Source organism: Perca flavescens, chromosome 1, assembly GCF_004354835.1.
Source record: "Perca flavescens isolate YP-PL-M2 chromosome 1, PFLA_1.0, whole genome shotgun sequence".
In the NCBI taxonomy this organism is placed as follows: Eukaryota; Metazoa; Chordata; class Actinopteri; order Perciformes; family Percidae; genus Perca; species Perca flavescens.
The window spans coordinates 26291539-26308832 of NC_041331.1; the positions used below are offsets into that span (position 1 = coordinate 26291539).

At 38.8% G+C, this 17294-nt stretch overlaps 1 protein-coding gene across 3 annotated transcripts; it reads left to right on the forward strand.

The window, feature by feature from the left end:
- Positions 1–275: 275 nt before the first annotated feature.
- Positions 276–16666, forward strand: def8 (differentially expressed in FDCP 8 homolog). 3 transcript variants are annotated; one of them, XM_028577852.1, is made up of 13 exons: positions 276–424; positions 1036–1075; positions 1688–1810; positions 4275–4369; positions 6268–6417; positions 10418–10559; positions 11097–11261; positions 11540–11667; positions 12764–12877; positions 13060–13140; positions 13370–13510; positions 13815–13924; positions 15027–16666. In XM_028577852.1, the coding sequence occupies exons 3-13, from the start codon at positions 1702–1704 to the stop codon at positions 15118–15120; spliced, it is 1329 nt and encodes a 442-aa protein (XP_028433653.1). In that variant the 5' UTR covers positions 276–424; positions 1036–1075; positions 1688–1701; the 3' UTR covers positions 15121–16666. The 3 variants fall into 3 exon arrangements, with proteins under 3 accessions (XP_028433653.1, XP_028433647.1, XP_028433658.1); XM_028577846.1 differs by lacking the exon at positions 1036–1075; XM_028577857.1 differs by lacking the exon at positions 1036–1075 and having other exon boundaries at positions 4278–4369.
- Positions 16667–17294: the final 628 nt, after the last annotated feature.

Sequence of the window (17294 nt, forward strand, 5' to 3'; positions counted from 1 at the left end):
AATCTCCACATTTTACTAGAACCTGGAAGGTACACCGAAAGGGAGAGAGACCGTAGGTTTATTTTCAAAGTAAAAGCACCAAACAGTATAAATAGAGAATGTAGCTTAATATGCCACATTTATATAGGAGGCAAAATAATCGTGTCTTTATTTAATGTTTTTATTAAATACAGATAATGTGTCCAAATATACGTAAGTATATTGTATTAATCACATTACTGCATGGTAGATATAAAGGTTTTTAGCTTTGAAAATACTAACCGGAACAACTCTTTAAAATGACTTGACGCTTTTTGCTTTGTGATGCCCTTGCTGATGGCAGAGAAAAAAACAACAACACGGGAAGAGCTGTTTCTTTTAACCACAAACTAAACATATTTTACAGCTGCCCAGTATCTAATGTAATGATAAGGTCGAAAACGGGGTAAGCTTCTGGCCAGACCGACATGTTAAATTAGCTAGCTAACATTAGCATCCAAGCAGATGATTGTTTTGTTTTTAAAGGTAGTTAGCTAGCTAACTAACTAACGTTAGCTGCCTGTTGACATTTGTGCATTGATGTTGATGTGCCTTTTTTTTATATTGGTAGCATAGCTTTGATTAATTATGTTAAAAACATGTTGAGCAGTATTAGCTACTCCAAACAAAAAGGTGAACGCTTTACTGTCAACAACAGCCCTGATTTGTTACAGCAGGTGAGGCTAGGCTTCAATCTGTGGTAATAACGTTTCTCAGGCTTTGCAGTGTTTTCTTGTTTGACCCCATCTACTGAGATTGATGATAAAACAATGTATGATTAAAAATAAAAGTGATAAATAGTGGATTAAATGTTTGTATTTGGATTATTAAGACAACACTTCCTGCTAACCATCTTTACAGCCTGCTAAGTGACAGTGTTGATATTGTCTGAATAGAGCACATTGCTTTTCATAGGGGTGCTGTGGTTTATATTTTTATGCCATTTTAATTGACATGCATCCTAAAAACACTAGCATAATGTAAATCATATAGTTTTTATGTCATATCACACCACAGCCTTTTGGTAACAAGAACCAGGGACAAGGAAAAGTTGAAGGTGAGGTATTCACTTGTATGTTGAGGTTTCCTGTTATCATTTAGCTACTTCAGATCTTTTGCAGCTATCCATTTGCCATTGATAGCCTAATTATTTAAGAGGCCTTCGTTCCTTGCTGAGGTTATGGAAAGCAGTCCACCTTTTAGTCATGATATTTTTGTATTTAAAATATCTGTGAACCAATTTCTAAACCATTTTGACATAGGCTAGCAGTACATTATTCAATTTGAGCATTTGTAGCAAAAGTAAATTTACTAGTTAAAGGGAGTATTACTCTGAGCCTGTGAAAACGGTTGTATATTGTCTTCTCTGTGGCTCTGGTGGGGCTTTGTAAAGTTACCTCGGTTTGGGAAGGTAGACTACGACATTTTAACAAAGTCTGAATTATAACCAAGTTAAAATACCTGTTTACTGGTTAGCAGCAGCACAATTGAATTGGATCTGAATGGGAACATACTGCACAATAAGCAATAACCAAACGGACACATTAGGTAGCTGGCTTCCATTAAACGACAACTATAGTCTGCCTTCCTGCTTCAATTGATAAATACAAAAACCTACAGAGAAATTAAGCAACCTGTCAGTGTGACTAATGCATTTTCTCTTCTTTAGATGTAGCCGATGAAATGGAGTATGATGAGAGACTTGCACTTTTCCGCCAAACTCGCCTCAATCCCTTTGATCGTGGAGAGGAAGAAGATGGTCCCCAAGAAGGCAAGACGCCCCCACTGCACGGTAAAGTTCTTCACAGGCAAACCAGGACCCAGCCATCTCGAGAGTAGACTATGACCTCACTTTGAGGTCACTTTCACACCTGTAGTTAACTTTAAGGAAAAATAAATATTGTTGCTTCATGTTCAAGTCTGTTTGATGTACACTAAGTTATTACTCACAAACCAAAAGTCATATGGACATTATTTATTGGATCTTATTCATTGGACAATTTTGGTGACTGTTGTCCTGCATCATCAATGCTACTCTGATCCTCAATGTGAAATGAATGATTTACAGCTCCTATCTTGATGATGCTAATTTTGACCTTGGCTAGGAAGTGTGTCTAGTCTACTTTTAAAAGACATCCAGCCATCGTTTCAATATTCTGTTATGCTCTGAAAGGAAGTCTGGTTTGGTAGACTGGGATTTTTTCCCCAATTATTTTGGGATCTTATTGGCAATTGTTGTGTAAAAAAATAACAAATGTTCCTTGCCTGTGGTCTGTCGTGAGGAAATGGGTGCTGCAGTGGGAGGTGTTTTCTGAGATGATGGTTTCTGCGTTTCTAAATGTCACTTACTTGCAGATGTAGACTTTCTCCCTTTAGTGCCAAATACAGTGAGGCTACTATGTGCTTAGATCATGTCACTATAACTCAATCACTGTATGGGGCAGTTACTCCCTTGGTAAACTGATTTTTACGAATGATTTCCCTCAAGTATTTACACAGTTTTAATCTAGTTTAGAACAGAGCCTAATACATGAAAAACAAGTACACTGGACTGTTGTGAGTAACTCAAAGCTATGGACAAGGAAGTTGGAAATACGATAGCTCAACCAGAGGAAACGAAAAGCATAAGTGTAAGCAGCACTTTAGAAACACTTCCTGTATTTTAGGATTTGGGGATTAAAAGTGTTTTTGTTCAGTTACAATAATTTTGACAGGCAAACGTGATACATTGAGCTGATTTCACTGGTGTCATTTGTGTTCTTCCGCTTCATTGTCCTCTCTCTGTCTGGCACTGAGAAGCTGAATTCACCCAACATGTTTTGTTCTGAGGTGTATGCAGGTAACAACAGCATTTGCCTGCACTTTTTTTCAGTAAGATGGAGAGTAATTTATTTAATTTTTTTATATGTGATTAGTGTGGTTTACTATGTATTATGTGAAAGATTATAAATCGAAGGCCTTTTGAAATTTGGTTTCATTTTATAGATTGCTCAGTTCAGTTTTTGCTTGATTTAAAAAAAAATGTTAGTCATCATACTTAATAATTTCAGTATACTGTACACTGTTGATACCTTGTAGGTATGATCATAGTGTCTTAAGTGGTAATTTTGCACAGATTTGAGAAACAGACTTGGGTTGACCGTGTAATGTATATTGCATAATTTTGTTCTAATTTTTCCCTTTTATTATTTTTATGTAGACAAGCAAAACCTCAAAGTACTTCCTAAATAGTACCTTTCAAAATAAGTAAAGAGTGGAGGCTGAACGTTTTGTTTGGAAATGTGTTGCATTTAGCGACTCAAGATCAAGATGTTTATCCTCAGGAGTTGGTGAAGACCCAAACCGAGAATAAGAGAATGAATACAGGACTTACATTTGTCAGGTGGACAGAAACATGTGTCAAATCAGATGAATGGTACTGTTGCTCTGTTTCTGCTGGATGTTTATAAAGATATTAGTTGGCCATAACAACCTTTTGAAGTGATAAGTCAAATGTGTTTTTAGCCTGCTCTGCTGTGCCCAAAGTAGCAAAAATATAAAATCTATTAATGCAGCTAAAGTGGTCACATACATCAAAAAGCACAAGCTCATCCCTATTTAGTAACCACTCTTTGCTTCTCCTAAAAACATTGCAGTTTCTATTAATATTTTCATCATACAATGATTTATGGAAGTAGTAACTCTTGATCTTACAGATATTTGTGAATAATTGCGCATAAGCATTTCACTTAATGTATTATCATTAAAGTTAGGACAATGGTTTAAAGTCACATAACTAACAAGGATCAGAATAATTTCTTATTAGTCAGGACTTTGATAGACCAATACACACATGCAGTCATACTACTGAGAGCAGCAGCAGTAGAAAAATGTTAGCACAATGATTAATTGATTTAAAAGCATACCCTATGAATGATTACGGAACAGATATTGTACACATTTAGATGTGAAAGTGATCCATACTCTGAAGTTCATTCAGCTAGTTGAGCAGCAGTTTTAATGACACAGTAGCCGTCTGTCTTGTCAACTGGCTTGGTTACACATTATCAGAACTGATAAGACAATTACCTGGGATTCCTTCAGTTCACTTCCATTTTGAGCTTTTGTCCTTCTAGACTTCTCGAGTACAGGGATCGTCTTGAGTGGCCACAGTCATGTGCGTTGAATTAGCATGCATGACTGAGTGCACTTACCACACCATAGTGTGTTTGCTTACAAGAAGAACAGTGCTTTATGCCACGTTGCCTTCTTTTTAGAAGCAAGGCCTGAGCTGTTCTCTGCGACCAGAACCCACAGTTCAGACCGGACCATGGACCTTGGTCTAGCTGAGGACCACTTCTCAAGGCCTATGGTAAGTAAAGCATTGTTCCTGCTGTCTGCCTCAACTACAAATAATGTGTCACACTACATTAAAGTGATTAAAGGGGTGATAGAATGATTATATAGGGTATTTCACACTGTTCCTTAAGGTCTCCTAATGGGGTATGTAACATTGGTTGGGCTGAAAATGGCCTGGTTGATATTTTATTGGCCCTTATGCATCCCTGTGTTTTGGCCCTATTTGTAACAAGAGTTTTTCTTCCAAATATGGTATGTTCATGAATATTTTGATGAGCGAATCCCCATACACACACATTAGAGACGCGTGCTGATTGGTTGAGCGAATCCACATACACACACATTAGAGACGCGACAGAATCTCATATTCCAGACACTGCAATGTTTCATTACCAAATTCACTTCTGATACTTTTTTATGTGATAATTCAACTATATAAAGCTGAAATATGGGCCGTTTTACGAAAATTGATGGCTAATTGCAAATTTGGTAAGACGTGTCGGACTTTAGGAGCTCCACACAGTCTGACGAGAAAGCAGCAGCCTGCTGGGCTCCATACCCAGGGCAAAGTCCCCCTTTGTGGATTACTGCACTACCGGGGCTCCGCAGCCGGCTGCCGGCATAACTATAATATATTTACAGTTTGAATTTCGTCATTGCACTTATATCACAGCTACCCCAAGGTCTTACAAAGCTAACAAAAGCTAACAGTCCGATTTGAATTTAAAGCATTTTTATGAACGTGAGGGGTCTTGTTAGGAGGAGCAGCTAGCTAGCTATGTGTCCCATTAGCTAAATACAATAGGAAATGATTGCGGCTAGCTAGCTACACTTTCGGCATAACTATAGTATATTTACAGTTTGAATTTCGTCCGGGCATGTATATTACAGGTTCCCCAAGGTCTTACAAAGCTTAGCTAACACTTGTCCGATTTCGGATTTCAACTTAATGTATTTTTGTGAATTTCAGAGGTCTCGTTAGGAGGAGGCGAGCTAGCTCTCATTGATGGACTCCAGCTCACCACGGGCTCCATCAGTGAGACTCGTGGAAAAGAGGCATTTATTTCCCCAATTGTTTGTTTAAATAACTCAACACACATATCCATTATAAGATTAACTGGAACCTGCGTTAAGAGATTGCGGGCGTAACAAGCTTGCTTACCTCGCTCTCAGTCACACACCGGCCATTTAGCAGGAAGAGGGGAGGGAGAACAGCGATCTGTAGGCCCTGGAGCTCTGTCAGGGCAGCGGCGTTTGGTAATCCAGTCAATCCAGAAAGAGTGAGTTTGCGCGGGTATGGAGTGCCGTGGGCTGGCGGCCGTGACGGAGCTCAATCGAGTTCACAGCAGGCCGGGGTCTGTGAAGTAGGACAGGCAGGGCGGCGATGTATCAACCCAGGCAGCACAGAACTCCGACACACAGTCGGACAAAATTTACAATTAGCCATACATTTTCGTAAAACGGCCCATATTTGAGCTTTACATAGTTGATTTCTCGCATAAAAAAGTTTCAGAAGTGAATTTTGTAATGGAATAGCAGAGATCTGCGCGACCTAGATTCAGAAGACTACTGATCTCAGGTCAGTTGTGTAGCCTATGTAAATGTTGGGGCGTGACCGTTCTCTTACTACATCCATGGGCGTGACGAAGGTCTTGGGATGCTTACGTCAACTTCCAGCTTTGTTGAGATTTGCCCGTTTTTAGCAGCAGTTTCAAAATATGAGATTTTCATAGTAAAGGGGTGTCAATGGGATTTTGAGCTTCTATGTATGTCCTATTTACCCACCGAACTGTCGTTATTCAACTATGACAAGGTAAAATCGTTTTTGCATTCTATCACCCCTTTAATATTGTAAACCTTAGAGTGCTTAATTTACTGTACTTGCTTTTGCTCTTGTTCACCTGTATTCAGGGTTCGTTAGTTGCTTCAGATATTGAACAGCTGAAAATGGCCATAGAGGAGTGTAAAAAGCTGATCTTGGAGCTGCCAGAACACTCGGAGAGACAGAAGGATACTGTGGTGAAGCTTATCCACCTTCGTCTGAAACTGCAAGAACTTAAGGTTGGAACTGAGGAGTGAATGGAGAAGTTGATAACATGAAATTGTAGTTGTTGATTCTGGCTTAGAGGGACAAATCATTAAAACTTAAAGAAATTCATAGTTGACCATTTTCACTTGCATGTTTTTTGATTTTGTGGAATGCACATCTTTACACAAATGTTTGCAGATAGACATGTATGATGTAAAGCGTGGCTTTTTACTGAGAAACACTTCCTGAAACTACTGCTGCATTCAAGTGCATTTGTAATTTAGGGGTGAAGAATGATCTAATGGGTTCAAAAGTTTAAGGACAAAATTATATTGTAGTTGGCCTGTAGCTGAGAAATTGCTTGTGGGTGGAGATCAGTGTCAGAGAGCATAATGATAATTATATTTTCTACTTGGCACATTTCAAATAAAGATTTTCTTTGTATCACTTTTGGCCTTTTAGCCACGAGGTAAATGAGAGCAAACATTGCAGACATTCTTGGAGACTGATAAGATGATAAACATGTTTGTGGAGGGCAGCAACTTCCTGCAAAAACTCCTCATCTTTCAAATGGCACAGTTTGTTCTCTGATATTTTCTTTATATTACAGAAAGTACAGTGTAACTTACAATCTAGTATCTTGCAGAAGACTTAAAGTGACTATATACTGTATACCTTTACACGTTTCTGAAACTGTAATGTTCCATCTGATGATCATAAATGACCTGTAACAGCAAACGAGTGAAAAGAACGCTAGTTTTATATAGTTTTATTAAAGCCTCTGCCCTGGTCCGATTATTATTTTTATTTTTTCCTGCAAAGTAACAAAATGATTTACGGCAAGTAAATCGTGCTACAGATCACACATTTTGGCAGGTCACAGATTTCTGCTGAACACCGGAAAAGCATCCAAAGTAGGCAAAGTTGCCGTATGCAACACTTAAAATGCAACGATGCATCTGTAACGTATTCTCTTTTGTAAATGAATGATTTTCTGTCGGAGCAACATATTCATCGCGACTATATGACCTCTCGATAACGCTAACTCAGTAATCTACAGTGGGCAATAAAGCACCGTAAAAAAAGACCTTTACATCAGCAGGTGTGGTAAAAACATTACCGCTTTTGTCCAAAGCGGCCACTATAATCAACACAACATATAGCCACGTTAAACAAATCAATCAATCAATCAATCAATCAGTTACTAATCCAGTTAGGATTTCAGTGCATATTATAGAAAAGGGTATACTAATTTCTTCTGGGGCATGTTTGAGCTGTGTTTTTTGTATATTTGCTTATTTCCAATAGCCAGGCCCGTACTTTGTTTTGGCCCTAGGAGAGATTTTTATTTAGGGGCACCTCATTAATTTCTCTACCTTTACAGAACCTCTAGTGTTGCTGATAAAACTGTCCAGGTGGCATTCTGCTTACGGTTCTTATTATTACTGTAAACTTACAAAAAATGTTAAGCATAAAAGGAGGTTTTTAACGAATTAGGCTGCAGTGGTTTTATGAGGTCACTAACCATACTTTAGGTCTGGAATCACGCAGCTTGTTTCTTCTTCATCAACATCATCTTATATAGAGGGCTCTTTACTGATATTGTGTCATTTTGAAGCATATCATGTTAAGCAGCTGAATGTAATCCAGTATACAGTGCTGTATACTGTCAGGGATTTTCCCTGAGCATTTTATGTAAGCAGCTGTTAAATTGCCATGTGATGCAAGTTGTTTTGCGTATGGGGAATAGACATTTGTTTGCCTGGTGCTTCAGGGAGGGTCATAGCATAGATATACACTCACCTAAAGTATTATTAGGAACACCATACTAATACCGTGTTTGACCCTGTCCTATCAATATGGGCCAACATTTCTAAAGAATGCTTCCAGCACCTTGTTGAATCAATGACCCAAAGAATGAAGGCAGTTCTGAAGGTGAAAGGGATCCCCAACACCATTACACCACTACCACCAGATCCATGTTCTCATTCTGTTTACGCCAAATTCTGACTCTACCATCTGAATGTCTCAACAGAAATCGAGACTCATCAGACCAGGTAACATTTTTTCCGTCTTCAACTATCCAATTTTGGTGCGCTCGTGCAAATTGTAGCCTCATTTTCCTATTTTTAGTGGAGATGAGTGGTACCCGGTGGGGTCTTCTGCCGGTGAAGCCCATCCGCCTCAAGGTTGTGCGTGTTGTGGCTTCACAAATGCTTTGCTTCATACCTCGGTTGTAATGAGTGGTTATTTGAGTCAAAGCTGATCTGAATCAGTCAGCCCATTCTCCTCTGACCTCGAGCATCAACAAGGCATTTTTGCCTCCCAGGACTGCAACATACTGGATGTTTTTCCTTTTTCAGACCATTCTTTGTAAACCCTAGAAATGGTTGTGCGTGAAAATCCCAGTAACTGAGCAGATTGTGAAATACTCAGACCAGCCCATCCGGCACCAACAACCATGCCACGCTCAAAGTTGCTTAGATCACTTTTCTTCCCATTCTGACATTCAGTTTGGAATTTAGGAGATTGTCTTGACCAGGACCACACCCCTAAATGCATTGAAGCAGCTGCCATGTGATTGGTTGATTAGGTAATTGCATTAATGAGAAATTTAACAGGTGTTCCTAATAAGCCTTAAGGTTAGTGTATATACTGACTAGATGTCGCCGTTGTACTGTGTGTGTGTGTGTGTGTGTGTGTGTATATATATATATATATGTGTATATATATATATGTGTGTATGTATGTATGTATGTATGTATATATATATATATATATATATATATATATATATATATATATATATATATACACTGATGCCTCTAACATCAACTCAGCAATTCGTCAATGCCCAGTGTCTCTGTTAAAAAAGTTGTAAAAGCAGAAGTAGGGTCTGAGGACATTTGGTCTTCGTGATCACATTGTTGAGACTCAAGATGGCATAGATATATTAAGTCTAAATACTTTAGCTTAATTTCACTAGTTGTCTGTACCTTTTCATAAGTTGAGACAACACCATGTGGCAAAGGTTCATACTCTACAACTGCAGAGCAAAGGTCTAAGGAAGAGACTGTGTAAGGTAGTGTTGTTGCAGGGATACTAAACACTTAGTTTTAAGAATGATTAACCTGTGTTATATACTGTAATCATTTATGGAGCTGTAATAAATATGAAATGTTTAGATATCAGTTAAAATATCAGAACAAAATGAGTCCTTGTTTTTGTCTTGTAATATATCCATTTTACGCTGGGTAGCTCTACATCACATTGTATTGCAGGCTTGCTGATGTAAAAGTAAACCAATACAATTAAAATGTTTAATTAACATGTATTTTCAAATATGGATAGTCGCACCATTGTAGCCATTTTGCATGCAGATGGCTAGGCTAAGGTAAGTAGCGATAGTTCATTTTAAGTTTACTTAAGTGGAAGAATGTGACTAATAAACCTAGGCCTACTAGCACTAGGCATTACATTTTGAACATGAAGTAGATTATATTAATATCAAAAGCTTAAATTTTCTCTGGACTCAATCATAAATACATGTCTGACTTTTTGGAACGAACCAAAAAAACTAGAAAATTGCATGAGATTCATGGTGATTTTTATTTCCGTTAGACCTTTGTCTACATTGACGCTGATGCGTAAAAGAGGAGTGGCTCCCCCGTGCCAAGATGGCGGCTCTATCGACTCATTCGTATCAATGAACAGCAGAAGCCAAGGCGACATCTAGTCAGTATATATATCTATGGGGTCGTAGAGGGAGTACTGAAAGACTATGAAAATACGTAAAAATAAATAAGTGGAAATACTGCATATTATGTCCTTATTTTATTGAGTTTGTATCATATCACAGCTTTAGGCAAACACACACGGTAACACTTATGGAAAAATATGAAAATCTTATTTAGTCTAGGAGGAGGTGCACATATTTTGCAGTAATCATTCTTTTACTACCGTACATGAACTGTGATACTGCTATGTTAGTGGTCTTTGTAAATTTTGTTTTTGCACTTTGTCCCTTAAAAGGACCCTGAGGATGATGAGCCTAATCTGAGAGTTCTACTGGAGCACCGCTTTTCCAAGGAAAAGAGCAAGAGTGTGAAACAGACGTGTGACAAGTGTAGCGCTATCATCTGGGGCCTTATCCAGACTTGGTATACCTGCACAGGTGAGACACACTATGCAGTGCATCAGTCTGATATAGCACTGTGGAGATATGCAAGTTCCAAAATTGTAAAGCATGCCATTGTGCATGGAATAGGATGTGTAAAGGGCACAGATTGTTCAAAAGTCAGACTTCTGTGCAAGATCATACTAACTCTATCCGAATAACTTTTTTTGTTCTCTCAAATGTTATGTATAGGCTCACAATACTTCCTCAAAATTGCATACTATCATGTTAAAATATCTGAACCAATAAGTAATGGGAAAATATACTGACTGCCTTTATAATTAAGTAGTAGAACAGGAATTCTCAGACTGTGATTCATATTTTTTCAGTTTTATTAAATATTTGTAGGTTTTCATTTGATATTATCAGGTTTCCGTTTTTAACTTTCTCAGAAGCCATTTCCTGAATGGTGGACTCAGTGGGAGAATCTTTTGTGCAGCTATTTAAATTTGTTAACCTGACATTCATACCAAACCCATTGGGTATAATGATAATGCCATTGCATGCCATTTGATTATCCCTTTCTTGTTTCAGGTTGCTATTATCGTTGCCATAGCAAGTGTATGAACCTGATCACCAAGCCCTGTGTCAGGTCAAAGGTCAGCCACCAGTCGGAGTATGAGCTCAGCATCTGCCCTGAAATAGGACTAGACCGGCAAGACTACCGCTGTGCAGAATGCCGCGCACCTATTTCCCTGAGTGAGTACAAATTGACTGTGTTGATTTATGTTTGGCAAGTTGAAATAGGGAAACAGAACACCAAAAAGTAATATGTAGGCTAATTGAACTTAAGTTTGTGCACCCAGTTGTAAATCTACAGCCATCCACTAGAAATTACAGAGCTACAAAAATGTATATAAATTTCAGGAAATCTCTTTTACATTTCTAAATACTACTTTTTTTTTTAAAATGTATTAAAGTACATCTTTTTTTGTGTGTCCATAGTTTGACTGTACTGTCCCATGTTTATCTTGTAGGGGGCGTGCCGACTGAAGCCAGACAGTGTGACTACACGGGCCAGTATTACTGCAGCACATGCCACTGGAATGACACCGCCATCGTCCCAGCTCGTGTCATCCACAACTGGGAGTTTGAATCACGCAAGGTACCGTAAACAGCTACAACAAAATACACTTCCCATGTAAAAATATTCCTTCTTATTTTATATATCAGTCTATAATCTATTAAAGTATAACTTTCTTTAAGTTAAACAGATGTGGGTCTACTTATCACGTGTTAAAGGGGTATTTTGGTGGGAAGATTGGTGTTTATGGTGTGGAACGCGAGCGGGGAGAGAGGAGTCCCAGGGAGTTAGTTTTTTGTACTACAGACACAGTAGCTTTGTGTTATCTAAAAGATTTTCAATTGTGCATTTCCGAATTGTGCCAACAAAATGTTGAGATCCATTTAGGGCAGGTTTCATAGATGTTACCTTTGGATACGGACAGTCTGAAGTTATGGCTATGGTAGGGTGAGTAGACGTTCCCGGGTTTCGGGGACAGTCCCCGGTTTGGGTGACCTGTCCCCGGCTGGAGCTGTCCCCAGAAATGTCCCCGGTTTTCACTGTGACTGACGGACCTGAAATTGGAATGAAAGTAAGAAAACATTGACCAAATGTATAGTCGCACACCATACATGCGCAGGCTCAAGACAGCCAGAGTAAGCGCTGCTCAGAGCTCAACTTCGGTAAAGTTGGAAAGATATTCACAGATTCGCACTTCTGGGATCAGTTGCTCTAGCGAAATGTTATTAAATCACAAACGATGCATCTTTCCTACCGTAGTAAGGTCAACAACGAGCTACAAACTCCCTTTCATCAAAACGAACTGTCCTGATAAACTGATAAAACATGACCTGTTTTGGAGGTATTTACGCTTCTGAGCTGAAAATGTCCCCGGATTTTGTCTGAGAAATCTGGTCACCTTAGGGTAATGCTACCTGCTAACACTCCGGTCCATACACAGCGCCTTGCACACCATCGGGTCTGCAGTGACCATTTTAACGGGGATGTTTACTACTGGCCAAGGAGGAGAACAAATCCTGACAGTGCGCATTTGCTTATAGGATTACATTGCAGGGTTGCGAGTCCCAGGCAGATACAGGTTTAACCCCTCACTGCGTTGGTATCAAAGGGGTTTTACTATGTTAATGTGGGCATATTGAGCCAGTCATTGGGTTTTGACAGTGTATTTATGTTTCAGGTTTGTCGCTCCTCAATGCGCTACCTGGCCCTGATGATACCACGACCTGTTCTTAAGCTGAAAGAAATCAACCCGCTGCTATTTAACTTTGTGGAGGAACTAGTCGAGATCAGGGTGGGTAGCTTCACTTTTTTTTGGAGGCACTAGTAAGAACGCTGCAAGAAATTGAGTCTTAAAAATGTTCTCTGTGTAGATAAAACAAAATCCACATTTCAACATATCTTTCACTGTCATATCCTTGTTCTTAGTTTTAGCCCTTGCGTGTGGCGTACATGCACATGTGTCTTCCTTTACAGAAACTCCGTCAAGATATTCTGTTGATGAAACCCTATTTTATTACCTGTAAGGAGGCCATGGAGGCTCGGCTATTGCTACAGGTGGGCATCTCTTTACTAAATTGACTTTGCATTGTGCAGTTAAAGCGTCATATACACTGGCATGACATATGTGACCAATAAGTAATGTTACAACAGCACCACCATGTGGTGGGAGTGGAGAGTTTGAGCTGTATCGAGAAAGGTTCCTGTTGTAAAATTGAGACAATGTACTGTATGTGAAATACCGTAAACTTGACTGTTCTTGGTATTTTGTATTTGTGTTCTCCAGCTACAAGATCGGCAGCACTTTGTGGAGAATGATGACATGTACTCACTACAGGATTTGATTGACATCTCAAGTGGCAGACTCAGCTGTTCTCTCACAGAGATCCACACCACATTTGCTAAGCACATCAAACTAGACTGTGAGGTGAGCTCTTGCATACAGCACAGAGAACAATTCTAATGACTTCACTGTGTTAGTAAGCTTATTTCCTGTTTGTGTATCACTTATAACTTAATCTTGTGTCCTGTATGTTGCCTAGCATTAGGCAATAGGCACTTGTTTGACAATATTATTTACTAAAGGAGTAGAGAACATGTAGCCTCCCTGAAACCCTGTGTGTGTGTGTGTGTGTGTGTGTGTGTGTGTGTGTGTGTGTGTGTGTGTGTGTGTGTGTGTGTGTGTGTGTGTGTGTGTGTGTGTGTGTGTGTGTGTGTGTGTGTGTGTGTAGCGTTGTCAGGCCAAAGGATTTGTGTGTGAGCTGTGTAAGGAAGGAGACATACTGTTCCCTTTTGACAGTCATACCTCAGTCTGCCACGACTGCTCTGCTGTCTTCCACAGGTTAGTCCCCACCAACCAGTCAGACTGAAAAATACAGCAAATAATGTGATTGTTAGGAGTTTAACGGGTACGAAATATCAAAGCCTCAGAACTTCAAAAACAAAGTTTTCCCTACTTTTGAGTGAAGCTCCTTGTAACCCCAAAGACGTTCAGTATTGGTCTAATCTAAAATCAGCAGTTAAAGCTACCGTTGGTAACTTTCATAAAAAATATAATTTTTGTCATATTTGCTCAAACTTCCACTGTATCCCGGCAGTACTACATGAATCAGATCATATGTGAAAATCATCTGCCTCCTGGTGCTTTCATTGGCATAAGGAAAAAACAACTAATCAGACTGAGGAGTCTCTAATGCAGTGTTTATGGCTGCTTGTGAACTGCGGTCAAAACTAGGAGTTCACAAGCTCTCATTGAAACTGCGTTAGAGGCTCCTCGGCTCCGATTTGGTTGTTTAAGTTCAGGTGCAATGGGAACTTGCAAATGCCATTAGGAGCACTAGGGGGAGGCAGAGAAAACATCAGTCACCCGGTGGAATGGCACCGGCACTCGAGGATCCAAACCAAGTTTCGGCGAAAAGGACACCCCATCTCCGGACATCCTGATGGAAACCGACGCAGGCACGGAGGCCAGCTCATCGTCCAGCGCCTGCACGCTGGCCAGCAGGATGCTCAGCCGAAAAGATCGCAGACGGTCTTTAATTCTTCCATGCTTGCCTCTGTGTCCCTTCTGATGTAGAGATGGTCTTGCTTGTCCACGTAGTCAGGATCGTAGCCATAGGTCGTACCTGATAGCCATCTTCCTCGGTGTTTACTCTGATGTTTACATTTGTCCTACTGTCAGGATAAAGTGACAGTTTCAGCAAATATGACACAAACATATTTTTATAAAAGCTACCCTTTAACATACCTTTAAATGACATTCAGAGTAATAATAGAGACATTAATGAATTTGTCCCACTAAAAATAGTGTAGATAGCAAAACGGTACAATTGCCTGAACACTAATAAGTATCCCTTTTTTTAAATGAAAAACAACTCATGGACATCATTAATATGACATTTTATGTAACAAAACATGTTGGTGTTTGTTATGTGTCTCTTTAGAGATTGTTACTATGACAACTCCACAACTTGTCCACGATGTGCCCGAATGACTGAACGCAAGCAGGATGACTTTCCAGATGTGAAAGATGCATAAGTCTGGAGAGGACCACCTGATGTTACTGGATGTTGCACTTTGCTTCATGTTGTGCTCTACTCGATCATGAAAGTCTAACAGATGACTAGCTTTTTGTCTTTGTCCTTGGTTTGTTTTATGTATAATGTTTATACTGTAGTGTCTTTAACTTCCTGTGCACTACATAATGAAGCAGGGTACCCATCTGGAAATTAATATATATATTTTTTTTATCCAACTTTTTAATTCATACTAAAATCCGATGTACTGAACAGTGTTTATGTGTGTTTGTGTTGGTGATCTGCATTTGTGTGTGCATCTGCTTGTATAAATGTACAAAATAAATTCCCTATAGAGAAAAGCCACCTCATCAGTAGGTGAGTATGCATGCAGGAGTTGTTGTATATTAACTGTTACAAGCCTCGGCTGAATTAAACTCTACTGCCAACCCTGAATACTAAACTTTGAGGTTGCCATATATGGAAAATGATTTTGAATTTTAAGGATTAGAACGCCAGCTTCCAAAGACTAAATCACAAAATTATATTAACCAGAAATTTGCCTTTCAGCTGCCAGTTGTATGTTTTTATTTTAATAACAAAATCTTGTAAACATGCTTTTGAAAGTTAAATGAGTTACCTTGCACTGATTATCATTTCCAAGTATCTGTATTTTAGGGTATTTAAGTTTGTATCACACAACTAAACAAAATGTAAACTGTTTAATTAGTTTAAACTAAGAAATCAATTAAATCTGTTACACTATGTGATCATAACATCGCTCTTTGACTTTCCCTTTTTAAGCACATTTTATCATCCGTGCCAACACTGCTTATCTTACAAGTATTACACCCTCCATTCAATTATATGCCTATTTTCCTTTCAGATTTTTATTCATCAATCTGGTGATCTGTTTAACATTTCTTCAGAAAATATTTCCAGGCCTTAAAGCAATATTTTTCTTTCAGCATGGACCTGCTTTGAGTTTAATTGTCAATTAGCTGCCATTAATACTGGAAAAACAATTATATTGCTTGCAATTTTTGAAAGGTTGTGTCTATACAATCAAACTATTATTTGAAATATTAATACATATATTGGCAACATATATAATCAAAGCATGCATCACCAGTACATACAGTACATACATACAAGAAAAGGAATATGGAAGTTAAATGTGCTTTCCCTTTATTCAAAACTGTGATCTCATTTTAGACCGTTTACTCTGTGTTTAATACGGTTCAGTTTAATGTAGTGTGTAGCAAATACATGTGAAGACTTATAAACAGTGTGTGCCTAAGATAGTCAGGTTACATAGTCTTAAAGTACCCATAGCACATGTTGTCCAGAGATGACAAAGATGTTAAGTGACACCTTTGGTAATTTGTAAATGTTGATCTCAAGTATTTGTTTTAAAATAATGAGTTGTGGCTGTGTTATCTTTCAGCATGATGTACTGTATTGTATTTTTTTCCCCCAAACTAATGGACATACATGGTGTAGGTGAAACCCATGCCCTGTTATAAAACGTGGAGTAGTGCTTGAATAAAGTGATATGATGCATTAAAGCTGGAGTGTTGTGGCTAAGTCCAGTTCAATTTTCACCTGTTTATGGATTATTTATGACTATTATTATTATAGTGGGCCCCATTGGCATAGATGTGTAACACTGCCATTTTTAACTAAACAGCAGCACATATATCACATATCTGTGCTCAGTATCTGCACATGCTCAGTCACCTTGACATCCCTTGTTTGAACCGTTTGACTTTCCAGGACAGATATTGATAACTTTAAACTTTCAGTTTAAAAACAGGCTCTGCCTAATTAGGGGGCTTCCTGACCAGCGCCCGTTGGGCCTCTGTCTGGTAAGCCCATTTGGTAATCCATTAATTTACCTATTATGTTAAATAATACAACGCGTTACTCAACTGTCAACAAAAGTAGCCCCAAAATGCAAGATTGGCCTGATGTTACTCTTACTGTATATAGATTGACGGTGATTAATATTTGCAACTGAATGAGACACTTTTTTGTAAACAACGCACAAATTAGACAGATTTCCTTGATAAATCGCTTGGTCTATAAAATGTTAGCCTGGGAAAACCCTGACGAACTTCCAGCAAATTTGAGATTTGCTCTGCAAGCCACTTGCACTTCCACTCAGTTACAACTGAGAATGGTCTGGTGTCAACC

Bases quoted from the DNA above. Each gene is read 5' to 3' on its own strand.
- def8 (XM_028577852.1), top strand. From the start codon at position 1,702: ATGGAGTATGATGAGAGACTTGCACTTTTCCGCCAAACTCGCCTCAAT. The intron at 1,811-4,274 runs GTAAAGTTCTTC...CCTTCTTTTTAG, and splicing joins CAAGACGCCCCCACTGCACG to AAGCAAGGCCTGAGCTGTTC. The intron at 12,878-13,059 runs GTGGGTAGCTTC...CTTCCTTTACAG, and splicing joins AGGAACTAGTCGAGATCAGG to AAACTCCGTCAAGATATTCT.